The 25,570-nt window shown below is 47.1% G+C and overlaps 9 protein-coding genes across 9 annotated transcripts; 5 read left to right on the forward strand and 4 right to left on the reverse strand.

The window, feature by feature from the left end:
- Positions 1-404: 404 nt before the first annotated feature.
- SPPG_04545 (HAL protein kinase) lies at positions 405-3,549 on the forward strand. The gene is made up of 10 exons (XM_016752781.1): positions 405-951; positions 1,016-1,258; positions 1,319-2,162; positions 2,230-2,325; positions 2,457-2,554; positions 2,618-2,691; positions 2,753-2,892; positions 2,952-3,013; positions 3,078-3,210; positions 3,272-3,549. The coding sequence occupies exons 2-10, from the start codon at positions 1,038-1,040 to the stop codon at positions 3,425-3,427; spliced, it is 1,824 nt and encodes a 607-aa protein (XP_016608250.1). The 5' UTR covers positions 405-951; positions 1,016-1,037; the 3' UTR covers positions 3,428-3,549.
- A 638-nt stretch (positions 3,550-4,187) lies between these two features.
- SPPG_04546 (uncharacterized protein) lies at positions 4,188-8,413 on the reverse strand. The gene is made up of 6 exons (XM_016752782.1): positions 8,390-8,413; positions 7,174-8,228; positions 6,926-7,116; positions 6,695-6,857; positions 6,280-6,629; positions 4,188-6,207 (listed from the first exon to the last, which is right to left on the reverse strand). Exons 2-6 carry the CDS (start codon positions 8,171-8,173, stop codon positions 4,555-4,557), a joined length of 3,357 nt encoding a protein of 1,118 aa, XP_016608251.1. The 5' UTR covers positions 8,174-8,228; positions 8,390-8,413; the 3' UTR covers positions 4,188-4,554.
- Positions 8,414-10,162: 1,749 nt separating this feature from the next.
- SPPG_04547 (uncharacterized protein) lies at positions 10,163-11,948 on the reverse strand. Its single transcript, XM_016752783.1, has 5 exons — positions 11,738-11,948; positions 11,624-11,658; positions 11,434-11,566; positions 11,291-11,374; positions 10,163-11,227 (listed from the first exon to the last, which is right to left on the reverse strand). Exons 1-5 carry the CDS (start codon positions 11,870-11,872, stop codon positions 10,445-10,447), a joined length of 1,170 nt encoding a protein of 389 aa, XP_016608252.1. The 5' UTR covers positions 11,873-11,948; the 3' UTR covers positions 10,163-10,444.
- Positions 11,949-12,066: 118 nt separating this feature from the next.
- Positions 12,067-13,760, forward strand: SPPG_04548 (uncharacterized protein). The gene is made up of 6 exons (XM_016752784.1): positions 12,067-12,291; positions 12,362-12,752; positions 12,815-13,005; positions 13,068-13,174; positions 13,232-13,308; positions 13,386-13,760. The coding sequence occupies exons 1-6, from the start codon at positions 12,127-12,129 to the stop codon at positions 13,469-13,471; spliced, it is 1,017 nt and encodes a 338-aa protein (XP_016608253.1). The 5' UTR covers positions 12,067-12,126; the 3' UTR covers positions 13,472-13,760.
- A 2,241-nt stretch (positions 13,761-16,001) lies between these two features.
- Positions 16,002-18,504, forward strand: SPPG_04550 (uncharacterized protein; the record flags this gene model as incomplete). Its single annotated transcript, XM_016752785.1, has 7 exons — positions 16,002-16,458; positions 16,522-16,591; positions 16,661-17,083; positions 17,144-17,345; positions 17,412-17,714; positions 17,782-17,979; positions 18,050-18,504. The coding sequence occupies 7 exons, from the start codon at positions 16,002-16,004 to the stop codon at positions 18,341-18,343; spliced, it is 1,947 nt and encodes a 648-aa protein (XP_016608254.1). The 3' UTR covers positions 18,344-18,504.
- Positions 18,493-20,923, reverse strand: SPPG_04551 (uncharacterized protein). Its single transcript, XM_016752786.1, has 7 exons — positions 20,582-20,923; positions 20,487-20,506; positions 20,291-20,420; positions 19,460-20,221; positions 19,285-19,399; positions 18,975-19,215; positions 18,493-18,903 (listed from the first exon to the last, which is right to left on the reverse strand). Exons 1-7 carry the CDS (start codon positions 20,740-20,742, stop codon positions 18,581-18,583), a joined length of 1,752 nt encoding a protein of 583 aa, XP_016608255.1. The 5' UTR covers positions 20,743-20,923; the 3' UTR covers positions 18,493-18,580.
- A 785-nt stretch (positions 20,924-21,708) lies between these two features.
- On the forward strand, positions 21,709-22,639 carry SPPG_09203 (uncharacterized protein). Its single transcript, XM_016757360.1, has one exon. The coding sequence runs from the start codon at positions 22,023-22,025 to the stop codon at positions 22,410-22,412; it is 390 nt and encodes a 129-aa protein (XP_016608256.1). The 5' UTR covers positions 21,709-22,022; the 3' UTR covers positions 22,413-22,639.
- A 986-nt stretch (positions 22,640-23,625) lies between these two features.
- Positions 23,626-24,979, reverse strand: SPPG_04553 (uncharacterized protein). The gene is made up of 3 exons (XM_016752787.1): positions 24,381-24,979; positions 23,720-24,303; positions 23,626-23,649 (listed from the first exon to the last, which is right to left on the reverse strand). The coding sequence occupies exons 1-2, from the start codon at positions 24,785-24,787 to the stop codon at positions 24,024-24,026; spliced, it is 687 nt and encodes a 228-aa protein (XP_016608257.1). The 5' UTR covers positions 24,788-24,979; the 3' UTR covers positions 23,626-23,649; positions 23,720-24,023.
- Positions 24,902-25,512, forward strand: SPPG_04554 (uncharacterized protein; the record flags this gene model as incomplete). Its single annotated transcript, XM_016752788.1, has 4 exons — positions 24,902-25,072; positions 25,137-25,160; positions 25,224-25,334; positions 25,393-25,512. 4 exons carry the CDS (start codon positions 24,902-24,904, stop codon positions 25,510-25,512), a joined length of 426 nt encoding a protein of 141 aa, XP_016608258.1.
- Positions 25,513-25,570: the final 58 nt, after the last annotated feature.

Below are 25,570 nucleotides of genomic sequence, written 5' to 3' on the forward strand. Positions count from 1 at the left end.
CATGCTCTGGTCCCTGCCCCATTCCTCCTCTGCGAAGAGTGGGAAAGGGTTACGCTGCCCCCCACCAGAAATCTAACGCCCTGTTCCATAAAACGGAGCATTCGGAGACTGCGCGAAAAGTGCGTTGGCGGAGTGGGCTGGAGTAAAATCCATAGGTCCCCCCGCATAAGCAAAACTGAACAAAAATCCACATTGAAACGTCGTCCCAGCGGAACACTTGTATGAGGCGCAGTGCCAATGACATAATCGCCTGACGTGGCGCAATATTGAATGTTCACCTGAAAACCGTCAGGAAATACGCGGTGATAACATCAAATTCCTAAGAACTTGGCAATTCACGTGAGAGTCTATAAAATGTTCAATGTATAGCCCTTCCAAAGGTCCGTTATAATCCCTTTTGTAAAGAGGCCGCTGCCCTTCGTTACAAAACGACGGGAAGAAAAACACAAAACATCCCCCCAGCATTGGGTTCATCAACTTTTGTCAAATGTCGTTCTATCCACCGCACTGCAAAAACGTTTTGATTAACATTCGCAAAAGTCGAGAGGTTGAATTGCGCGACAGGGAAAGAGTCGGTCGTTCCCGAATATAGAAGCGACCAGCCCTTCCGGTGACGGCATCGTATTTTTGTTGCTCCTTCTTCCGAGCTTGCTTGTGCAATTCTGTTCTGGAGAGAATTTCATTGTATAGCTATCAAAAACTCCGATCCCAGAAGCCTCTTCTTTTTCGTTGGTCGGTGATTTTTCAAAGTCCTCTTTTTCCAACATTCCTTCTCGGCGAAATCGGTTCTTTGGCCTGCGCTGTGCTGGGGAGCTAAACGGTCCTGGCAGTCAACGTTGTAATATAGTGTGTGAAAGTATAAATCAATCAAGAAGCAAACGTAGTACACAGTAAGCACATATACCTTTGATATTCTTTTTGTAAATTAGCACGGGAGTGAACAAGTTCAAGGTGAGCAGTCAAAGTTTTGTGGAGATTTGGCGTGAAAGACATTTGAGCTGACATTATATTCCAGTCTTATAACACAAGAAACAAAGATGGCTACATTCGCAACTGAAATTTGGACGCCTGGTTTGGTAGAAAAGCCCACGCACAGGCATCCCAGCGTGGCCTCCAGACAATCATCTGTGGCGTCTCACAAGGCACCATCGAGAAATCCAAGCGGTGCGGCTGGTAGACCTCCGCCAGCCCCAGTGAGCAGTAGTAATGGCTCAGTCTCGGGAGCATCGACCGTGTCCGGTGTGGCTGACGATAAGGGGTGAGTACTCACAGTGTTGACATTGTTATTCTTCGTGGATCTGACATGTATGACGTACAGGCGACCTCCTTCACCTAGTAGCATCACCTTTCCAGTCCCGCCTCGTCGTAATATTCTATACCGCATCTTCCATCCGGGGGAATCCGACGGAGAGCCTGTCTTTGGTCGTTCGCGCCGGTCCTATGGCAGTGGCAGTGAGGCAGAGTCCGAAGGTGAACACTCGGATGAGTCTGATACGGAAGGATTCTTTGGACGCCCACGTCGTCGACAGAACAGTCTCACGGAAGCAATGCGCAAAGTGGAACTTAATGATTTGACCCGTCGCAGTGTCTCGACCAAGGAAAAGCCCAAACACCGCGGTCCTTCCATGTTCAAGGGAGCGTCGGATACTGAGGGTAGTGGCTCCGAGACAGAGCCTGAACCGGCTCAACCCAAGCGTTCGACATCAAAGTCCAACATCTTTTACGACCTGCTTCACGGTGGTAGGAAGCCCAAGAGTCAATCTGCGCCTACGAGCCCTGGCATCAATCCCGTCGCTGCCCCGCTCGAGTACAGCTCTGACGACAGTAGCAAGAGCAGTGACTCGGAAGTGGAAACCAAAGTTGAACATTCTCACAATCTGTTCAAGGATCTCATTATGCATGCGCGACAAAAGAAGCATGCTGTCGCTGGGAAAGCCGCCGAAAGTCATGCTCGTACCGCAGGTCCTCCTAGCCCCGGTGCGGATGACAAGCCGGCCATGATGAGGTCCTTGTCTGAGAACTCGCTCACCAAATACGGACGCAAGGAAGAGATTCTTGGTAGAGGTGCGAATGCGGTCGTTCGCTTGTGTTGTCCTGCCGACAATAAGGAAAAGAAGCTCGCCATCAAAGAGTTTCGTAAGCGCCGCAAGAATGAGACGCAGGTCTGTTTACCATCCCGCCTTTGCATTCGTGACGTCTTCTGATCAAGGTGTGCTGTGTGCTTGGCAGAAAGAGTATGTGAAAAAGCTCGTTGCCGAATTCTGTATCAGTTCTACACTCCATCATGAGAACGTTGTGACTACTGTGGACTTGATTCAAGACGAGGTAGAGTGTTGGGCCTACTGCACCTTACCTCCCCCTTTGCATACTGTTGCCCTCGTCTCTGCACAATACTCGTCCTTTTCGTGTATTTTGCTCACGTGTTACTCCACTCTCGGCGCTTCCCGTTTCTCTAGAAACGGCATTGGTGTGTCGTGATGGAGTACTGTGCAGGGGGCGACTTGTTTGGACGGATTCACTGTGGGTCTCTGAAGGACGTTATAGAGGTTAATTGGTACGTGCCTTTTGATTGATTACGTCGTACCTATAGTTGAGAGTAACATTCTTGCTTGGATAGTTACTTCAAACAGCTCGTGCAAGGTGTCGCGTACTTGCACTCTATGGGTGTCGCCCATCGTGATCTGAAACCTGGTATGTTTGTTATGATGCAGCATTTCTTGACCCAGAGCAGTGTCTCACTGGCCACTTTTAGAAAATCTCCTTTTGGATAAGTCTGGACGGATCCTCAAGATTACTGATTTCGGCGTCTCGGAAGTCTTCCGTACACCTTTCTGTAGTCTCACCCGGAAAGCTAAAGGGTTGTGTGGGTCCGGACCGTACATTGCTCCCGAGGTATGTTGGCCACACCTACTTTTGGTCTGAGCAATCTCTTATGCATGTAATCTTGACAGGAATTTGAAACAAGCGAATATGATTCAGAGCTTGTGGATGTCTGGTCCATTGGTATCATCTAGTATGTATCCATTATGCATTGCCATTGTCCACAACCGGCCGATACTCACCGCTCCCTGGAATAGCTATGTTATGATCTATAACTCTATACCCTGGAAAGCCGCTGTACCGAGCGACCCCCGCTACAAGCACTTTCTCGAGAACAAGGGGAAATTCTGGCCACTAGATCGCTTACCCCCGGGACCACGTCGATTGATGGTACGTCCCCTCTTTTTATCGATGTAGTGTTGAGACAAATTTGACTCATTTAATCGGACAGTACCGCATTCTGGAGCCTAACCCCGCTAAACGTGTCACCATCAAGGAACTCTTGGAGGACGAATGGTTCAAGAGTATCCCCGTCTGTCATGAGGAATCCCCGAATGAGGGTGTTGGTCATAAACATGTTTGTACGGCGAGTGCGTTGAAGCGTTGATGGTGGATGGTGGAACTTTGACGATGAGTCTTTTGAAAAAAGCGTTGAAGATTTTTGGGATACTGGATCTTTTGGTATATTGTCTAGTGTGGTATAATACAACTTTTATTTTGTTTTGTTTTATGTGGTTTTGTGAATGTTCCTTGTGGAACTGGAGTACGGGGTTTTTGATACAGTGTGGACCATCCAATTCTATCCCGTGTGTAGTTTTTTGGGATGGTGTTCTGGGTCTACACAGCCATCTGCTTACTGCAATGGTTTGCCCGCCAATCAAAACATGGGCGGATGAGACCTTTCACGAATGCACACTCGATAATGCACATGCAAAAATGCTATACTTTATACAGCACGTATTTGCAGGGTTGACTGACATTGCCGCATGCAGGGTACTCTGACCAAGATTGTGAACAACAACACCTATCCATCGTGTCAACACGGTTCAGATCTGGGATGAGGATGTTGAGGATGTTGTATGGTAACCGTGATGGAGTAGTTTCAGTATATCACTTTGCATACAAAGTATGAACTAGAGGGTTTTTTGCGCCATGTGGTGAGCAATGTGGAAAGGGTACCTTTACGTTATAGACCTAACGCATTTGTTCATTGGTATTTCCAATGGCTGATGCCGCAAGAGTATGGCCATACGTTGACTGATTCGATTTTCCTTTTTACCGTTGTGATTGACAATCGTGTTCCCACATCCTGCAAACAAACCCACAACACAAAACTCAAATAAAAAAAAATCAAAACTTTTTGGAACTTTCCTACCAATTTTATATAAAAAAAAAAACAAATGCTAGCTACACTCAATATGGGCCCCACAAATGCAAACCAAATCAAACAAAAGAAGGTACCGCAAAACATGTCTGCCCCCAACACGATATCAAAAAAAAAAAAATGCCAAGTGAACAAAAAATAAAGCGACGGGATATGATGGATAAAACACAAAACCATAAATGACACCCAAAAACACACACACACACAAAAAAAAATGATTGGGAAATAGCAAAAAAAAAAAAAAATAAAGGACCAGGTACGAGTGATTACACTAGTAGGAGCTGGTTAAAAGCGTTCAAACCACAACAATTCCTTTGCGAATCATTGTAATTTTGGCACCATTTCCTGATCTACAGGTCAACGGCACGGGGTTCTGTTACCGCAGGAGTTGCCTCGGAACCTTTTGGCTCATTAATGTTGGCAGTGGCATCGTCAGACGAGGCGGGGTCTTGTACGGAGTTGTCGTGGGGAATATCTGCATTTTGGGTGGGCAGATCGTTCAGGACGGGATCCGTTGCCTTGGTGTCAGCAATAGGTTCAACCACGGGTTTGGTAACATGCTGGGTAACAGGTTCGGCAGCAGGCTCCGTAGCATGCTCGGTAGCAGGCTCAGCAACTGGTTGAGCAACAGGCTCAGCGACTGGTTCAGCAACTGGTTCAACAACTGGTTCAACAACTGGGTCGGCGACAGGTTCGGCGACAGTTGCGGCTGCAGGTTCAGCAACAGGCAGAGCGACAGGCTCGGCGACAGGCTCGGCGACAAGTTCGGCGACAGCCTCAGCGACCAGTTCAGCAAATGGTTCCGCAACGGGTTCAACAGCAGCTGCGGCGATATTTTCGATAACGGGTAGTCCTTCGGCTTCTTTCGGTGCCGAGGCCACTTGCACGTCAAGGTGGGCAGGTTCCTCTTTGACGGTTAAACCGGTTTCGCTGGAAGGTTCGGTAAGAGTATCTACCGAGCCAGAAACTCCATTTTCCGTTTCTTTAGTCACACCCTCGGTAATAACTTTGGGGTGCTCGACGGGTTCTTCCCCCTTTGTTCCAGTTTCAACAGGTTTCATCTCTTCTTCGTCTTCGTCGTCCTCATCGTCTGAGGAAGAGGATTCATCTTCATGGTCCTCATCCTTTACGTTCTTTTTCTCATCCTCATCCTCCTCTTCGTCGACATCTTCCTCCTTTCCGGCATGTCCAGTTTTGTCATCCGTTTTGTCAGCGTCCCGTTTGGCAGCAGGAGCGTACACAGCAGCTACTTTCCTCTGAATAGACGCGAGAACGGTTTCATGGCATTTGACCATGGCCTTGGCGGCGCCGTCTCCGCGGGCAAACTCTACAACAGCAGTCACGGTTTCATCGGTCTCGGTGTTAGCGGGGAGAATTTCGAGACGCTGCATGTCACCACATCCGGTGAAAAATTCCTTTAGCTCTTGTTGCGTCACAGTTTTAGGAAGATCGGTAACGTGGATCCGTCGCTGACGAGGGAAGGCAGCACCGAGGGTCTTGGCGGCCACAGCTTTGGCGGCATCCTCAGGATTCTCAAACACCACCAGGGCATAGGTAGATGCAACAGTAGCTTGATGATCGGGCTTTTTCAAGATCAAATGGGATTTGACGGGACCGTGTTCAGCAAATTTGGCCATAAAGTCTTCCGCAGACATATCCGCGGGAACGTCACGCACATGAACGGCATTGCGTGCGGCCCGTTCACGTCGCTGTTTCTGCTTTCGTTCACTGTGCTGATCAAGCTTTTGAAGCGCTTCGCCCTTCTTCCATGGTTTGTCAACCGGCTGGCGCCGTTCTTTCTTTTCAATGACGCGTGCGTAGTCGACTTTGAGGGGCTCAGACATTCCAAAGAGTTTCTGGTTCTTGATGGCTTCAAATGCACTTTTGGCAATCTCTTCAGTTTGGAAGGAGACAAAGGCATAGGCACGCTTTTCACGCGGTCGGTTCACGACGTGAAGACGCTTAATCTCTCCGTAAGCGGAGAAGACTTTGTCGAGCTCCGCCTGCAATTATATGATATGGTAAGGAAATGCACGAGACTTGTAAAGCGAGGATAACAAATCAATGCTCAGTACCTTGTCTGTGCTGAGCGGCATGTTACCAAGATGCAGCGTGCGAAGGTCTAATTTGGCAGGCACATCGGCAGCGGCGGGTCCTTCCGCACCAGGCTCAGTGACATTTTCACCAGCAGGAGAAGCGTCATCCTTTGCCTTCGCGGATGTCGAATCAGGCTTGGTACCAGAATCATTGCTCAACACACTACGATCTGCCTTTTCAAAATGCAACCGAAGCTCCAGTGGTTGCATCATTTCAAAAAAGTGCTTCTCCTTGAGCGCTTCTACTGCTTTCTGAGCAGAGTTTGGTGTTTCGTAGTCAACGTACGCGTATGCCCTCTGGTGACGTTTAGGTCGTCCAACAATACCAACTGTAATGATGGAGCAATAAGTATCGAGGGGCCATAATTAAAACATGAAAGAGTTTGATGCAAACCATTTACAATAGCACCAAATTCGGCAAACACTTCAATGATCTCCCTAACGCGGACCCATTTGGGGAATCCGTAAATGTAAACACCAGTGGCCTTGGAATTGTCCTTCTCCGTACGAGATGTATCCCTGAGGTGACGGGTGGACTTTTTCCTCCTCTGTGTTGGCTAATCCAACATGTTCCAACATGAGCAAATGAAAAAAGGAAGGAAACGGCTCAGTCTCTGCTACTAACCACTGCATTCTGTTCCTGGATCTCCTCGGGAGATTTCGGAACGCCAGTACCACCAAGAGACTTGTTCACGGCTTCCACCTGTCGACTAAAGAGCCGGCTGGAGGCTTTAGCTAATCCGCGCCGGGCTTCGTCCGCAACTTTCGGATCCTCAGCTTTAATCTCTGAGGTTTCGGCAGGGTTACCTTTCGAACCTATTGAATGTTTGATTCTTTGTCATAATGCAATATTCAGAACCTCCGCTGACTGACCTTTAAGATTAGCATTACTCTTCTTGTCCGAACGGAAGCCGCGGTTTTCCTTGTTACCTCTGTGATCGTGCTGATCACGAGAGTCATTGTGGAAGCCGCGTGGCCCATTATGACGGCGATCGCCAGATGGCTCGTCCACGTACAGATTGGGACGTTCCGCCAATGCAAAAGCAGATTTTGCCTTCCGCAGATCACGTCGACCACTTGCAGCATCATTAGTACGATGAGTCGAATTGCCCTGACCGCCCTGTCGCGATGCGGATGGACGTCGAGCGCCTTTCCCGCGATGACCATCGTCGTCAGGCCTATTGAAATGTACAGCTCGATCCGTTCCAGGAGCAGAAGGTGCTGCTGTGGGGGCAGGGACTGACGAGAAATTATTGTGCTGGGAACGTTGCCTCTGGTGCGATCCAGCGGGTCTCCTGCCGTCCCATCCGGCAGTAGCTGGCTGGGGGGCTTCGACAGGCTTTACTGGGGGAAGAGGATCCCAACCCGCCGGACTCCACCCAGATGAACCGGGCTGCGGCGGCGGTGCGGTAGGAGGGGGAGCTCCCCAACGTTGAGCAGGAGGCTGCTGAGCGACTGGCTGAGGGACCGGCTGAGGGACTGTTGCCCAGGAGCTAATGACGGCGGTGGTGCCGACGGTTTGTGCACCTGCCCAACCACTTGTATTCTCGGGGCGACTACTCCAACCAGGCACAGCGTCCCAGTCATCTTTCCTGGACTGATAGACGTTTCCCCAGGAATTTGCCCGGTTTCGTCCCCGATATGAGTTGTCCAGTTGCGGGGCGGAGGCATAGGCTCCGCTGTTCCATCCATCGTCTCTACGGGGAGGCTGCGACCAGCTAGTAGTGGCAGAGGCAGACGACCAGCCACCGCTGCTGTGGTTCTGCGGCGGGGTATTGTTCCAGTTGGAGCCTGGAGAAGAAGGGGGAGTGGGACCCCATTGGTTCGTCGTTGGAGGTCGTGTGGATTTGCCCCAGGAGCTTCTAGCGTCCATGTTGATCCAATGCAGATATTCAAATACTCAAAACAAAAAAAAAAAAAAAAAATGACTAGATGGAGAAAAGAGTCTTTTAGCGTATCTCTCCGGGAGCGTGGCTTTTCACACCAGGTCCCCCCCCCCAAGCTGTAAACTTTTGAGATCACCAAGATGCTCACTGAGCAAAAGCACACTAGGCTACAGGTACTGTCATACACGTGATAAGAGACTCACCAGAAAACTAGACAAGACTACTTTTGACGAAAACCTCCAAAATCCAGATGGGACAAGAGCAAGTCCCAATCGTCAAAGCCGAAAACCAAAGGTGGGAACGGGACTAAAAAACGCGAGCAGAGTAAAGAAAGCGAGGCGTTTTCGTTGTCGAGTTTAGTGCTCGCAATCAGTTGCCGTAGAGATTCCCAATGGGATGGGGAGAGTCCTGGCCAGCCTGATGGCAAGATGAGGTAAAAAAAAGGCCAACAAGGTCCTTTTGCTACAGCAACAACTCTGACAACAGTCCAAACGTCCAACACACACACACACAATGCAGTCTGTGTATTTAGAGGTCCTTTATGGATTTTATAAAAAGAAGAAGGTTCTGGAGGTCAAAAACCTGTGTTCTTGGGGGGGAATGGAAGAGGAGGAGGAGTGAAACCAAACTCTTTCCCACTGGAGAGAGCAAGGTCGCTGAAAAAGAGGCTGCTCTTTAAAGCATATCCATTTTATATACTTTTTCTTCTTCTGCCCCCATTTGTGGACACAATGAAAATCCAAACGGCTGAAAAAGAGTGTGAAAATGGCAAGTGTGAAATATGGCAAATGGGATAGCGCGCGCTAAATTCTTTATGCTTTCTAAAAGGGCAACTTGACCGATTGCCACAAACAAGAATTGCTTTTTATTTTATTTTGCTTTCATACGCCGTCAACAGTTGAAAGTAACTTTCTCAACAACTCCCCCAGCGGACGTGCCCATTTCATCAACAGCTTTTTACCAAGGTGTAATGCAACCTACTTGTTAAGCTGACCTTTTTGACCGCATCCCCTAAATGGACTTTTTGTCCTAACAAAAGAGTCACTTTGCTAAATGTTGTGAATTTACAATTAGAGAGTGGAAATGTTCAACTGGATGCACACGTAATTTCTCCTGGACATGTCTTTACAGCATCCTCTGCTTCATCGCACACCAAGTACAGAAGGTTGTAAGTTTGAACAAATGTCACTCGGCAGTGGCTGTGGCCGTTTGTTTTGTAAGCTTCCCCCTTCTCCTTCCAATGCCATGGAGGATTATTAAGTGACAGCGTCATAAAGGGGGGAGAATGCGTTGGATGTGTGCTTCCTTGTCATCTCTCTCCTTTCAAAAGACTCTTTTAATCGCGTGATCTGTCAAAACACATGATCCCCACATGACTGGATATGATCGGATGCCGTCGCAGTTAGCTGTACGATGCAAATAACACCAACACTCGCTACAGCTCAATGTTCTCGTCCTCCTCTATGAACGATCGCAACTCGTGCTCGTTGCAAAAAGAGACTGGGGGAGGAACGGGCGGTGCCAGGGTAAAAAAACATCATCCATTCTGGACACGGAAGCCAAACGCGCGCCAACTGGGCACACTAATTGCAGGGGTTGGATTGAAAGGGGTAGAAGATTCATTCAACACCTTTGTACGGCTGGGGGGGATAATTGAAGGGGGGGAGTCGTTTTTCCTTTTTTTTATTTTTATTATTGGCCCTGGTGGCCCTCATTTACGAATGCTGTCCTGCGGGTTATAAAAGGACGACCAGTTCGCTCTTTCCCCCCCAACCTCCAACACACATCTCGTTGACATCCAAGATCCTTGATCACAAAACTTGAACCTGGTTGCCTGGATCTATTATTTTGGCGAGCTCCTGTTTCTGGCTTTTAGCTCTGGTTGGCTCCCCCATATAATAGGTTCAACGCAACCACGTTTGTGTTGTGAATCGTTGTACACAGTTCCTTGTAACATGTCTGCATACATGTCATGTCCAAGAGTATGCTGTGAGCCAGTCAATTATATTCCAAAACTATGTCTTTACATTGTCGCTGCTCTTTCCATTTCGCACAGGACCTGACTCATTGCTCCCATTATTTGGGCTCATCCGCAGTACAGCTGTCTTGTCCACAAATTGAAAATTTCTGTATGCAAGTATAGCATCATCTCCTTACAGCTTCCAAATCCAAGCAGCAGAATCCAAATCCCTAGATACTCCTATCTATATGTACATGTGCCAAAATATTCAAAACCCAACAGTTCGCATAATTCCATTCTAATCCTTTTTTACTGTGACAGAGCGGCTCGTTCTCCGAGTGGGCTCAACAGACTTGCCCCTCGTCGCTCGGGACAAACTTGAACTTGCACCTCTAGTCCGGCTGGCTGTTACCTTGGCGTCCCGTACTGGAGTCGTTCTCCGTTGAGTTACACTAGATTGCTGCTCACTCTCTGCGCCAGATTCTGCTGTTTCTACATCTGCATCATCACCACTCGGATCTTCCTTTCCTTGCTTCATTTTAGAAACTTTCTCCATGGCAGATGGTGACAATCTGGTTGTAGAAACTGATCGCTGAATGCCCCGTCCAAGTCTACCCGATTCCGTCTCGCGATTGATTACTGATCTACTTCGCTGCAATTTGGAGGTCACGCTTCGCGGGAGTGGAGGTCGAGCATCCACCTTTGGGGCAGTGTCCAGATCCGTCTTTTCACTTACAGTTGTTGTGGTGGTGCTTGACGCTTCGGACGCTTCGGCTGCAGCGACACTGTTAGAGGAAACGTCTTCTCGCACGTCCACCGCCGAATCCCGGTGCACCAGTGGGGAAGGTGTCGTACCTAACTTGGCTTCATCGACACTCGGGTACAGTCTTTCTTCAAGCTCATCGCCTTCATCCTGCCTCTCGGTCACGACTTCTGCCGCCACTGCCGCTGTCTCTGCGGCATCGGTCTTTGGCTGGTTAAAGTTGGCGGTCTCGCTTGCATTTACATCATTCTCTTGAGAAGGATGTGCGTCATCCTCCTCGATAATGATAGGTTCCGAGATTGAGGGTCCTTGCAACTGCTACAATCAATAAAAGTGTAAGCCGCGGATGATCCCTGCAGCTGGACGGGAGGTTAACATTACCGGAAGTCGAGCCGTAACACGGCGAACAATGGTCACAACACGAGTGTGCACAATGGTCACCGATTCTGTAATGCGTCGTTCGTACTAAATCAAAGCGTTAACCAGCATGAACTCGCCATGTTCCAAGCAGGCAGGTTACATACATGCTCAATATGCTTTCGCTTGTGGGACAGAACAGGATGGATGACCTTTTTGAATACGGGCATCGTCGTTTTTGTTCGCCCATAGCATAAGGCAAGCAGGAAGAGCAACTTCACATTGTAGTAGAATGGAATCCTAAAAAGGTTCCGAGTGAGCGGGACCCTCGGCCGAGGTGGACAAGAGATCACTTACCAGAAAATGGTCCAATCTAATATGGGTTCAATAACCTGTAAGGTTAAAAAAGAGAACCATTAAGCAACCAAAGTTTCGACGATGTTGCACTGGAAAAGGGTCGTCACAACACACCTCGAAAACCGTAAGCGTTATCCAGAATGAGGCCCAACGCTGCCGTTTCCCAACGTTTGGACGACCTTCCACTGTCTTAAAGGTTGAATACCCGCCCAATGCATAACAGGCTATTTTCGCCAACGAAACAAACATTGCAATCGAGCGGCTCAAAAACAAAACTTGGACATTTGAAGAGCAACTGCTGCTGCTCGAAACCGGTGGCAAACGGTTCACCTTTGGGCTCGGGCATACCCAAGATGGTCATTGACCCAAAAGCGGTGATATTACGCACGTGACCAAGTGGCCCTTCGGACACTGCGCACTTTGGCACTTGAGCTTTTTCGAGCATCCAGATTGTGGTGATGACCAATTTGGGATATTGTTGAAACCTACCAATTAGCAGCCAGATGGGAACACCACACGGCAAGTCTACCTATGAAGGCCCGCGGTCTCCAAAAAGCCCCACTCCTTTCCGTCCGATTAGCGGGCAGCTCATCAAGGCTGAGCCACGGTCAATGTTCTCGTCCTTCTCAGGGCTGATAGCTGGTGTTAAGCATACTGCATATCGAGGGGTACGCGGAAGAAACGTTGACATTGCACTTTGTGTGCATTGCGATGTATTTACCAATGTTTTTTAATTAGGTCAACAGTATCCTCGACACTGTCCTTCGCACAAAGGCTACTCGAAAACGCGCCCCTGGAGCCATCAACAAACCACAGTCAACACGAAACCTTCTTCGAAGCGTGCCGAGAGATGGTATTACCAAAAAGCGCCCAGAGGTGAATGGAGCAGCAAGCAGGAGACGGGCGGAGCTGGCTTTGGAGTACTTGACGCACGAGACAGGGCAAAAGAGTGAGGACACGGATAGTTCCATTGACACGGATGAGGACTTGGGCAACGGTGGAGAGCCGAGAGGGTTACTGTTTACGACTCCACCAAAGAAGGTAAAGAGACGGTCAAGTTTAGACTTGTCAGAGTCTGAAAAGGAAAATAAACGTGGGAGAAAGCTCGAGAATGATGTTTCACCGCGAAGTAAGTTTGATTCGCCGTCCGTGATTTCATCGGTACGATTGGTTCTAACTTTTGATTTGTAGATTGTGAAAGCGACCGTATTGCGGCCTTGGAACGAAAAATCGAAGTGCTAGAACGAGTGCTTGCCGCCCAGGCACCAGTGTCAGCCCTACCTGCACCACCTCCTCCTCCACCACCACCACCCCCTCCCCTACCCACGCCAAATTCCTCAAACCTGCAGATTCCATCGTCAACCTCTAAAAAATCAACTGCCGTACGTATTGCCCTTCATAGTGGTAATATCCAACACCGCACTTACGCATGCATTCACTTTAGCCCTCTCCCGCTCGAGATCCCCGCTTCATCAACATGAACCACCACGTGATGAGGAAAATATGTGAAGAGATTAAGGAAGTAAAATTACGAAGAACAAATGTCATGAGGTATAGTTGCGATCATAGTTCTTCAGCGCCCACATGATTTCTGAATCTCTTTGGCAGATCACCGGGTGGGACAATAATGAGAACCCGAGATCCAGATCGTGAGCCTGACGAGCAAGACCATGAGGCTGTCCTAGGTGAGCATGTTGTGTGATATCGAGCTTTACAATACCGCTTTTTTTCCATCTAAAAAATGTCTTTGAACTATCTGTAGCACATGCATTACGGAAAAAGTTTAAGAGTTTGAATTCAGAGTCTACAGACTCTAGTCCTGAAGTGACAGAACGGGACTGGGGTTGACGAAACAATTGCTAAAAGAATTTTTTGGCCGAAAGGTGAATGTACGTTTTTTTTGGTATTACAGCTAGGTTAAGGAGAATGGAGTACCTGGAAAGTTTACGGTTAATCTTATATTTATTTCGCCCAATTTAACCTGTACGTGGAGCTGGATCTCAACAGGAGAATGTCGTACCACATTCTGACCATATTTCAACGTGGCCCAAATCCCGAGATGCATTTTTTAGTGGAATTGAAACAAATCATGTATGGTTATCAAATATTGAAAAAAGCAAAACAGATTTCCAAGAAGCAGATAATGTCAACCGAGGCAAAAACAAGCAATGCCACACCTACACAATACCACCCAGATATACGCAAACGGCTGTCCCATCCACACTATCCTGCTCAACCACTGCAGCACAAGCAATGTATCTCTCCTCTCATCAACTATAATCACTCGTCCAACCGAATCTCATCCACCAAGACCTCCCTTTTTATTCTCTCCTCCCGTAGTCGACTGGGGCTAACCGCGTACGACACAAACGAACTCGCATGGTTTGAACTTTTAATCAAAACCTCTTCATTCCATATAAATCCTTTCTCAGAGCCGAATTGAGCGAGGTATGTAATGTTATCTGTCAAGTCAATGTGGTAGAGCGATGGCTGTGTTGTTATAGAGGAGGCGGAGGACGAGGTTGAGGAGGATGAACTGTAGTTTCGGCCATTGGTTGAGTATCCTTGTGAACGGATTGGAATGGGGTTTGAGCGAGAGTGAGGGGTGGACATGATGATATAGGCGGTCCTTTACGAAGGGACGCTTTTGAACGCCTTTTTTTTTGGCAAACGGTGTGCTCGTTCGGCTTAGGCTCTTGCTGTTCAAAAAGGGCACTACAAAGCCGGGGTGTGCGCACGAAATAACAGACTCTAAAAAAGAATCCCGTATGTAAGGCAAACTGGTTTCAAAGCAAAAACAAGACAAGACAAAAAAAATAGGCTTTCAACAGCAAACGAGCCCGGGGGGCAAGTCGCCCCCCCAAATGAACGGGATGACACATGATCGCCCTCATTTGCCGACGCTTACGCAATGACGACACCATCCGTCGATAAAATCGCATCAGTGATAGGATAATTATGGCATCTTTCACGCTCCTTCAACGGTTCCCAATATGGAGGGCCCTTTCATCTCCGATAGCAACTGATCCCTAATTACTTGCGATACATGTACCCACCTTTTTGTATTTGACCCACTTTTGTATTTGACCCACTTTTGTATTTCAAAGCACTGCGACGAAAGCGGCTTGAAGAGATGGACTCGTCTGTTCTTTGACCGTTTTCGAATTGAGAATGTGTTTGAAAATAAAAAAAGTAAAGTGGGAGCTGCTGGGTGCAAGTTCTTTTTTATATACGGAACCCCCCTCAACCTGCCAAGCCCGCGGTCTAAAAATGCGCCTTCCGTGAGTCACATGAAAACGTCAGTGTGATCTACAAGGTCAAGAGTTGTTCAATCAATAAACAAATGGAGGTTGCCCAAAACATACGAATCTTCATCGTGGCCAAACAACATCTCTATAAACGCTCTAACAAAAATCTCGATACTGATTTAATATATTGCTTTTGAAGGGCCATAAAATACTTTTTGAATTATCCCATCAAAAACCCGCTTGCAACAATCTTGAAAAAATCCCATGACTGAATCATTTCAAAAAGTCCTTTTGCATCAGGTGAGGCGCATCATCAGATGGAATCGAGCAGTCCGATTTATCCCTGTGGGCTGTAAACTACATTAGCAATTTGGATTGTAACAGTGCAGCGAGTGAGCCCATCTACATGATACAATAATGCACTGAGACAAAAGGGTTAATGGATCATGACAAACACCTTCAACCACTCCAGGATGGTGTGTGAGCTAGTGTAGCAGACGGCTTTCTCCAGCAACTACAAATGTTTATATTCAAATAGATATTGCTGCTGAGCATTCAACAATATTGTTCTCATAATGGGTTTGACGCTTAAAGCGGACCGTCATGGACAGCTTTGACAAGACGGTGTGAAGCCGATAGATTCATCCCATCCTCCATTGAGAACATCTTGTGCGCTTAGTCGCGCGGTGTCGAGTCACGTGAGATTCGATATAGCTGACAGGTCGGATAGAACTTGGGGCGCTAGATGTTATTGCTCTTTTTTTTTTTTTTTTGATACCAAACAGCCTACTATTGCACCTACGTAGAAGAACATGGTATTCCAAACGGGATAGACGACGGTTGTGTAAACCTCGATCGCGTGCAAATGATACATTCAAAAGTTGCAGGGGTTTTTGGTATAATGGCCAAAAGCCCTCCCCTCCACATTTTGGACCCGTTTTTTTTTTTTTGTGAACCAAGTCCCGCGTTCAAAAGCGTCATTAGACTCATAGGCACATGCAATATTCTGATATTAACCTCCATTACTTTTTTTCCTGCTTTCTTTCCTGTTGCTTTCCAGTTGGTTTCCAGTTGGTATCCAGTTGGTATCCGATAACTACTGATATTTCACTCCATTACAATTTACGAAAATGGCCACTGCCATCAAGAAATTCTTTAAAAAGAAAGGGTCCCGTTCTGGTCATGAATCCGACGACCAGCCAAAAACTCCAACTTCTTCACGAGTATCCGGGGAGACTTTTGAGTCTGCGGCGGAGAATCAACCTGCTATCACTCAAATTGCAACGAGTTCCCCTGATGAAACCCAGCCTGCCGGTTCTCAACCTGCTGTCAGTACAGTCGTTGCTCAGGTCACTGCTCTATCGTCTACTACCATACCGGCGAGTACTCCTATTGGTACTCAGTCTACCGCTGGTCCGTCTGTTGCTACTCAGTCTACCTCTACTCATCCTGGCGTGGAGAAAGCCAGTGCTACAAAAGAAGCACAACAACCTGAACGGAAACGCAAAGTTCCTGCTCCGGGGGAAAGTAGTATGCCCATGTCGCACCCGCCCAGCCCGACACCAGCCGGGGATGATGCACATGCTGGTGAGTGTGTTCGAAGAAATTGAATAAATAAATAAGCCGCGCTGATTTGTCTCTGGATTTTAGCGTTAAAGAGAAAAGTTCAGAATGTGGAGGTCCTTAAAGAAGGAATATATGAAGTTCGTCTTGATGAAAGGTACAGCGTCATGCGTACATTGACATGCACTGGCACTTCATGGCCCAACCTCTCAAATCTCCACCATAGATTGCCAGAAAAGGATCAAGAAATAGGACTCCTCCGTAACCAACTCTGGCAAACCCGCGAACAACGCGACAAACTCGACAAGGAATTATCAGAAGCGAATCACGAGCTAGCCAAACGTACCACTGAGATGCAAGCTTTAGAAAAAAAGCATAAATCCGAACTTGACCATGCCGTTCAGAATCAGAAAGAGGTCCTGACTGTTCAGATATTGCAGTTGAAGAAGGAGATTGAAGATAGTAAGGAGGAAAAGAGTCGGGCTGGGCAGAGGGAGGCAGAGGTTAAGAGCGAACTTGAAAACGTCAAGAAACAGACCGACAATTTTAAACAGCAAAAGGAAAAAGTTGAGAGCAAGGTCAAGGATCTTCAAGCGCAACTGGAAGATGTCACCGTAATGGTAGGAGAGTTGCAGGCGGAAAATAAAAGGTGACTTTTCGCAATTTGTTTCTGAGATCATTATCTCGATGCTAAACCTTGGGTTCAAAGCCTTCACCAGAAACTCATTGATCGCGACTCGGAATCTGATGCCACTGCAACTCAGTTGAAGAAACTAAACGAGGATAAACAACGCATTACTGCCGAATTGCAACAAACACAGGCCGTTAGGAACAAAATTGCACAAACTAGTGAAGAACATGACAAGGAATACGAGCAGAAAATGAAGGCATTGACAGATGAATTAAATACTGTACGTAACTTGTAGTTCTGTATCGTTTTCTATCTTTACCATGCTAAATCGCTCTGTATGTGACAGACCAAAAAAAGTTGTACGAAAACCCAAGCAGAGTTGGAATCCACAATAACAGCGCTCAAAGAACGCGAAAAAGACCTCACTGCAGTGAATGAGAAGATCATTGTCCTTACCACCCAGCTCAACGATGCTCAAGCGGCCACGCAAGAAGCCACGGACAAGGAACAAACTGCATCAAATGCTTTAAAAACTTTTCAGAGCAAGTTGAAAGCACTTGTGGACAGGTTAGAAAAGCGGAAAGGAGGGGAAGCGAAAAGAAAGCCGAAACAGGATGCCATTGACGAATTGCTGATCATGGTTGAGCAGGTACGGGTTTCCTCATTTTTGAAAAACAAGAGTTGCCATTGGTCTCATCTATGTCTATTTATACTAGAATCTAGAGTATTTACATACATCCGTTGCCGAAACCGATACCACACAAGGCCCTAGTGCAAAGGCATCTCCAAGAGAAGAGGAAACTAAGAAGAAGGCAGCGCGGTTGACTAAAGATCAAAAGGGTAAAGGCGAGGAACAAACAATTGGTAGTGACAAAGAACGAAAAGAGACTCCCGCTGCTCCTATGCAGGACCAGGTATGAGCAATCCATATTTACAAATTTCATCGATTCGGAGGGGGATTGATCGAACATTTGACGGTCCAAGGGTACATCGACACAGCCTGACACCTCGTTGCCACCTCCCCCACGCCTAACCCGCGTTAGTAAAGCTCGACCCACTTCCTCCCACTTTATAGGCACCAAATTCTTCTCCTCATCTCCTCGTGAGCGCCTTCCATCTGGGCAAACCTTTGGAACGGTGCCTTTGACTGAACAAGAGGAGGAAAGGGTTTCTCCGCAATGGAAGGTTGAAGGGCAAGAAAGGCCGTGGTATGATCAGCGGTTGACTTTGGATCTGGATGCCGGTAACGAGATGGAGAAAGGTTTGTTGCGTACTTGAGTATCGGTGGTATATTTGCTTGGAATTGGCAGGGCGGCGCTTGGTTGCTTAAGTCGTACGTGGTCATTTTCACATATTGCAAGACGTGCTCTCGAGCTGATGTGATGTATTCAAGGCCATTCTTGTAAAATATAGTGTTCAATATCTGGTCCGTTGCAAACAAAGTTCATATTTTCAAAATGCTTCATTTCTTTAAAAACAATTCATCATACAAGAAAAACTAGCCACTAAAACTATCTACAACCTTTCCTCTGCCTCAGCCTTTTCTGCAGCGGTCTTTTGATTTGGTACTCCCAACGCTCTTGCCGCGTCCAACATCTCCTTGTCCTCCACATCGAATTTCCTAAAGAGTAGGTAGAATATTACAGTGGAAATGCCTGCAGCAATCGCTGTTCCGGCATACATCCAATGCATGTTAGGGTCCTTGGCAGCTGGGGAAAGGAAGATGCCGATCAACGCGGCACCAGCGTTGGGGAGCAGGGAAAGGGCTGAGATGAGACATTTCATAGACGTTGGGGCATGGGTATAAGAGTACTCAAGCGAGCCAATGGAGGCAAACACTGTTTTCCAATATACAAACATTTAGCCGCTTAGCCGCGATGTATTGGAAATGTTCAGGCGGACAGCTTACCTTCAGAAGTTGCAATCAAGACATACGATGGAATCTGCCACCAGACAGAAATCTCATTTGCGACGTCACCTGGATGGTCAAATCCGGGGGGTGCCTCGTAAATCTTCTTTTGCACAATTGCGGCTACGGCCATCGACGCGCCACCAAGGAAGAAACCGATTGAAATACGCTTCATGTATCCAAAGTGGATGTTTTTGCGCGAGAGGTACGGGTATATACCATAGTCAAAAATGGGGATGATCTAGCAGGAGAGAAAATGAGGACTCTATCAATGGTTGCCGCTCTTTTCACATGAGATTGATCTACTTACGAGAACCAAGATAAGAGGATCCATAATGTTGATCAAGTCGTTTGACATCCAGCTGGGCCGCTGCATCTGACTGGCCTGCGAGATCAGGTTGTTGGTCATTTGAGAGTAGCATACCCTGAAATGCCAGCTGATGAGAACATGGTTCGGTTGAATAGCAAAAAGTCTTTTGGCATACCAGTAAATAGTCAACAAAGGATAGATCGAACACGCCTTGAGCGTCTGCCTCAATTCTGAAGGGAACGCATCCGTCCACTTTCTTTGAGCCACTTCCTCTTGCGTCTCACCGGGTATAGAGTCGGCGTAATCCAGGAAAGCAAAATTCTTTGAATTTGGTTGAACCGTGGCCTTGTACTTTCGCTTTCTAACAAGGCTGTACCGAATACATTGATACGCCTTCAAGATCACGGATCCTTCAGGTGGTACATGTACATAACGCTTTCGTCCCGAATAGAAAATGCAGATGGAAAGCAGGAACATGCAACTAGGCAAAAGATAGGCCTTCCAAAATGCCGATCGTTCCAAAGTTGTACACACCGTCTGTCCAATCAAAGATCCAATGTTGATGGCCCAGTAAAACCAGTTGTACAAATGCTGCACGGTGAGGTCAGGATCAACAATGTACTGCTTTCCATTCTTTTCGATCATGTAAGACTCTTTCGGAATCTGGTCCGCACACATTGGGCTGACGACCGATTTGATGCCGCCAGTTCCGAGACCAATAATGGTGATCGAGATGACATAGCCGGGAAAGGCGAAGCCTCCCCAGGTTGGGGTTCCATCCTCCATGTATCCATTGGGAATCGATGAGGTGCAGAGGATGATCCATCCGACCATGTAAATGATGGAGAAGGTGAGGATGGTTTTGTATTTTCCCCAATACTGGTCAGCAACGGTGGCGCCAATGAGAGGAGTAAAGTAGGCCCAGAACATGAAATAGCTAAGTGTATGGCACACACAAGTTAAAACGCGTAAAGTAAACGAGCGGTAAAGGAAAAGGGAACCTTACTTGCTCAAAGCTGTGGCCGTTGATTGTCCCTTGTCAAGCGCTCCTGGCTGTCGCTCCAATGTGGCCCGCTGAAGTGCGGTTTGCTCTGGGTTTTCAATATAGTTTTGGAAAGTAAGGGAACCACCATAGACTTGTGTACGACAAGCAAGTTAGTCATATTATAAACAAATCCTGCTGACAGTCCGAATATACATACACGCAAATCGTTCGCAAAATCTAACAAATAGCAAGAGACAAGAATAATCAGAATCAACTGAACCTGACAGACATCAACAACATACAAATACTGACTCGTTGACAACAATGAACCACGCTGCAAACGGGATGACGCCGGCAATACGAGGCAACGTAGACTGCAGGAAACCTTCATCGTGCGGAATGCGCATAATGTGTTCCTGGTCCTTTACGACCTTCGTGTCCAGCGTCCCAGTGCTCTCTTTTGTCTCCGCCATGATTTCAAGTTCCCGCTCGATCAACTACTCAAACAAAGGGACGTGCGAGAGTGGGAGGGGACAAGAAGCAACAACGCCTTTTTAAAGGAATCTCCATCTCCATCCGCCGTCGTCCCGGTGATCCCGTGGACGAAAAGGCATGAAATTTCAACCTTTGCTAGCTGTTATCTCCGCGAGTGTGAAATCTCCTCGCGTGGCACCCGGCAAGATCTCTTCCATGACTAGCAAATTCTCATCTCTAGCCACACATGACGAATGCGCAGACACGATTCCCGACGTTTCGGATGCGGTGCGCGAGAGTCATGTAACCTTAAAAGGCAATTCAAGTGGGGTCAAGACGCGCGGAACTTTGGAATATTCGCTGTTTTGCGCGTAACCTTCCATTTCGTGGAAATTCGAATTTCGGCAGAATTATATTAGTAATTTTACGGCCACTATTATTTCGTCTGCGCATATCGTTTTGCTTATCTTTTTGAAAATGACTCTGAAACTTTGCAGGTGTGATGATCACCTTGCAGTGTTCCAAGCGGATTGGGTAATGAAATTGGGGATTATGATGGGCAGAGTCAGCCGTTTGACGACGATGCAGATGCACTTTACGCAATTTACGCTCAAGCGTACAGCTAAAGACCCAAATACGAGCAAGATGTTTCTTATTTACACTCCAATAGGACAAAATTTCAGAAAAAAAATGTACACTACACAGATGACAATCGTTGTTCTTTTTTGTACAGTTCCCTTTTGGCGGGTGATGGAGGAGGGACAAGGCCAGGTCCAGCCAGGGCAAGCAAGAAAACAAATCTCCCCAATGCAGCAACCAGAAGGGCTTTCTTTTGTTGTCTCTACTGGATGTCTCCTTATCAGATCCCACTCTTTAGCCACTCTTTGGCACCACAGCCCCATCATAGTTGAACAAAAAGGTCGGAACCATCACACCCGCAATAATCGCCATCAGGAGGCCGACATTAAAACTCATCGCTAGTAACATCACGGTGTAACTGATGAACGCAGCAATTCCTTTAAAGATCGTAAACGATGCGCGTCGAATCCAGCTGATCGGTGGACGCTCGGATTTTATATTGTCGTCAACACCGCGTCTGAAGATGAGAACGCGAATGTTTTCAGAGGTGGAATTGACAAACGAGAGAATAAAAGTTGCCAGGAGAGCGGCAATATATTGCCCTGCATTTTTGGGCTGCAGTTGGGGGAAGAGCAAGAAAACCGTGCTGTCTGTGTTGAAGAAGGGCTTCATGCTCCCATGATCGATCGTGAGGGGCCTGATGGGTAAAAGGATGGTGCGTACCATCAATCAGCTCAAATTGAACCAGAAGGAGATTGTTGCCTTGCAGTTTTACTTACCCATCAGTAGCATGGCCCATACTGTGGTCACTCACATTGGTGGCAATTGCGAGGTTCTCAGTTCCATGAGGTCCAGCATCAAGGTTCTCAGATCCATGAGGTGCAGCATCAATCTGCAATGCCAAGACAATCACCAAGGCGAGGATCAAAATGGATGTAGATTGGTTTCCCATATTCTCACAATTCTGCAGACACCAATCGGCTTTCAAAAACAAAAGGTCATATGTAAGGTTTGCAGTCGTCTTTATGGGCCTTTGGTTGACTTGACCAAAAATATTTTGAAACAGTGGCAACACGTCAGCATCGATTAAAACCTTAATTTCGATATTTGGTAAAACTGCCTTTAAATGAAACACTCCTGAAAAGATCTTGCTTCGGAGACCTCCTTGAGGTTTTTGTAGAATACCACATCGCTTAACAAGAACTCTGCATCCGTTTTAGTCAGTGAACCAACCTCAATCTAAGTTGGAAATACGCTTTCTCCCCCGTTTGGAACACTTTCCTTTTGAAGGTTTCCATATGCCAGTTGGCACTTTAGTACACAAATCCCCCTCGGAACTTGTTCCCCATATACCATCAGCATCTGGAGCAAGCAAAATTCCCCGCCTGGGTACTAGAGCCCCAAATTCGGAAAGAATTCCAGAAATTAGTAGTTTGTTCAAAAAACCTTTCCTGCAGATCCCTTATGGAACCTCGATCAGGACCATGCAGCCAGTATCTCAAAGAGAACAAATGGATGCGAATACCAAATCCAAAGGTAATCGTCGGTAGAGTGGGGCATGAGATTCGGAACCGGGCGTTCACAGGCAAATTGCCCCCCCAACCAATCACCTCGATTTCCAGGAACAAACGTGAAACGCAATATGGGATCGACCAACTGATGACTCAGCGAGAGTTGGGCAATACATGAGTCGTTATTACTGTGATGCCCAAGGCACCGCTTCAGCGCTCTATTGATGGTTGGCTCGTCAGCATATGACAAACTGTTTGACCCGCATAGTGCTACGTTTACAGTCAATAACCCACGATAATACGTATTTGCAACAAGTCATGGACTGCATCACACACTCTGACTCGCCAGACCAAAAAGTCCATACGATGCAATGCAATACGACCCTCCAGTCTCATACAAGGAGAAACAATAAGACATTATTTTTCAGACGATAACGTTTCTTTTTTATGAAAGATATATCAGCCTCTTACGAGGTTACGTGCAGAAAAGTACAACCGTTTGATTTTTCATATACCTCTAAAACAAAAGTTTCGATAACGGCGGCCGCGGTCTCGGACTCGAAGAGCGCAATGAGCCATAGTGACAGTACCGTTAAAACAGAGGCAGAAGAATAACCATAGTTTGAAAACACGCACGTTGTCGTCCATCACTAAACGACATGTAGCATTGATACAGACATCAACCGCTACAGCTGGAGATAGTGCGCAAGGAGGTCAATAGATTTACCATTGGTTCTAACACGTTCCTGTTTGTGTACCATCCAAGCGAGACTCTGTCAGTTGTTGTCCTGGTTGCACATAGTTTGGGCGTGCCGGCTTTCGTTCATGTCATCAACTAGCGTTGGTCATTTCGCTCTAGCTGTCAAAATGAAACTCAAAAACCTACTCCGCAGTTTGAATTGTATTGACGGTTTTTATTAATGACTCGCGGTCGCGAATGAATTCATGTGACGTTGCCAACCAATGTAACAAATATCAAGAAGCGGACTCAGGCCTTTTACTTGAGACGAAAAGCATGCAGTGCGAATGGAAGAGATCCAAAATCATAGATGTGCAAACGAAGGAATATACCATCTATTTACATTACACGGCAATGCGTGTAGCTCAAGATTCAGACACTCACTACTATACGAAACCAACTTTCCACGATGCGCCATTTGCAAAAGTGTTTCCCCAATTCATTAGACCTGTCACCCATGCGAGTTATCCAGACCTCCACGTCTCGCCAAATGCAAACTTTTAAGCATCCCGTTCACCCCGACATAGTCTGGTATGACCCCCTGCTGCTCAGAGAGATTGGATGTGTATGACGGTCCATGCGGTGGATCGTGCAAGCGCGATTCTTGGTGGATGATGTGTAAGAGGGTGTTTATGGCGGTATATGTGGTATTTTCCGGGTGTTCATTCCCATTATTTGGACCGGTTGAACGGAGGGAAATGCGAATGGGGGACAAAGGGAATTGACGGTGGCTATTGAGAGAGATAAAAGTACAGGTACGTTAGCAAGTGAGACGTAGAGGATATCATACGCGAATGACAAGGCGTACCTCGGAGGATGATCCTCATTGACGTTATGAGGTTGGGCAGTCAATCTGCGTTTCTTCGGGTCTCCCGACCTCAGTTCGTGTATCCCACTCACATCATCTGACTCTTCCTGTCCACAAAGATTTGAATCTATCATTTCACCCACTTTCCCAGTATGTCCAGCCATACTCTCGTCCATAGCATTCCTGTCCTGTTGCCCACCAAGCGGCGACCTACTCATAGATCTCCGTCGTTTCGTTCCACGCAGGTGACGATCCTTTGTAGCACGCCAAGCAGAATCCATTTGCGGTGCGTGGTTTCCCATGTTACTTGGTATCTCCGTACCAATGTTATAGAATGGAGAGTTTGCCGGTGGGAACGTCATACCGAGCAGTTCGAAAGGTGTGAAATGGCTATAAACAGCGGCCATTTGCTTGAGCGCCCACCAACAAACTACTGTCAACTGTCAAGGCGGATATAATACTGACGACGTTGGCAGATACTGACTCTCCGATGGTGATGGGTCAGAAAATCCAAATTCAAAATGCTCAAGCAAAAGACAGAAGAGCAAAAGGTCTGGCAAAGACGCGCAATACCCAGTGGCTTAGTGGCTAACTTTCAGTTTGATGACCAAGCGAACTTGTCAGCAGGTCCCAAGTCCTTGGGGGCTTTTACCTTCCATGGGTTGATCGACGGCTTACGAAACGGACATCACGTAACGTCACCGACTTTGGGTAAGGTTGTTCATATCATCGATATTTGACCAAACTGTTTTCCAGTACGTCAAAACACGAATGAACCAGGTAATGTTACAGTTTCCATACCATTTGAAAAGCATCCGCGCTAAAACGTAAGCTACGAGAAAGATTCAAGAAGGCGATTACGTCGGCACCCGTTACCGCGGTGGAACACACCAAGGCTATGCCGCCCAAGTTTCTGACGGGAAAGTCGTGTTTAAAGATCAGCACGGGCACACGGTACGGAATTTTAATAGAAAGTTTCAAGAGTTTGAGAATCCTCATGTATGGTGGTTAGGTTACCCATAATGTGTCCACCCTCGCCAAAGACCCGGATAGAAGTCCAAGCACTCAGAACTTGGATGAAACCCAAAAGGAGCAACTGAGGAAAGCATGGAAGCAAGAAATGGGGCAGTGAATGCACTCAGCAAGTACTGATTCCATGAATCGATGCCGCCGCGCAAGCCTGATGAAAA

This window comes from Spizellomyces punctatus (genome assembly GCF_000182565.1).
Source record: "Spizellomyces punctatus DAOM BR117 chromosome Unknown supercont1.7, whole genome shotgun sequence".
Taxonomy (NCBI): Eukaryota; Fungi; Chytridiomycota; class Chytridiomycetes; order Spizellomycetales; family Spizellomycetaceae; genus Spizellomyces; species Spizellomyces punctatus.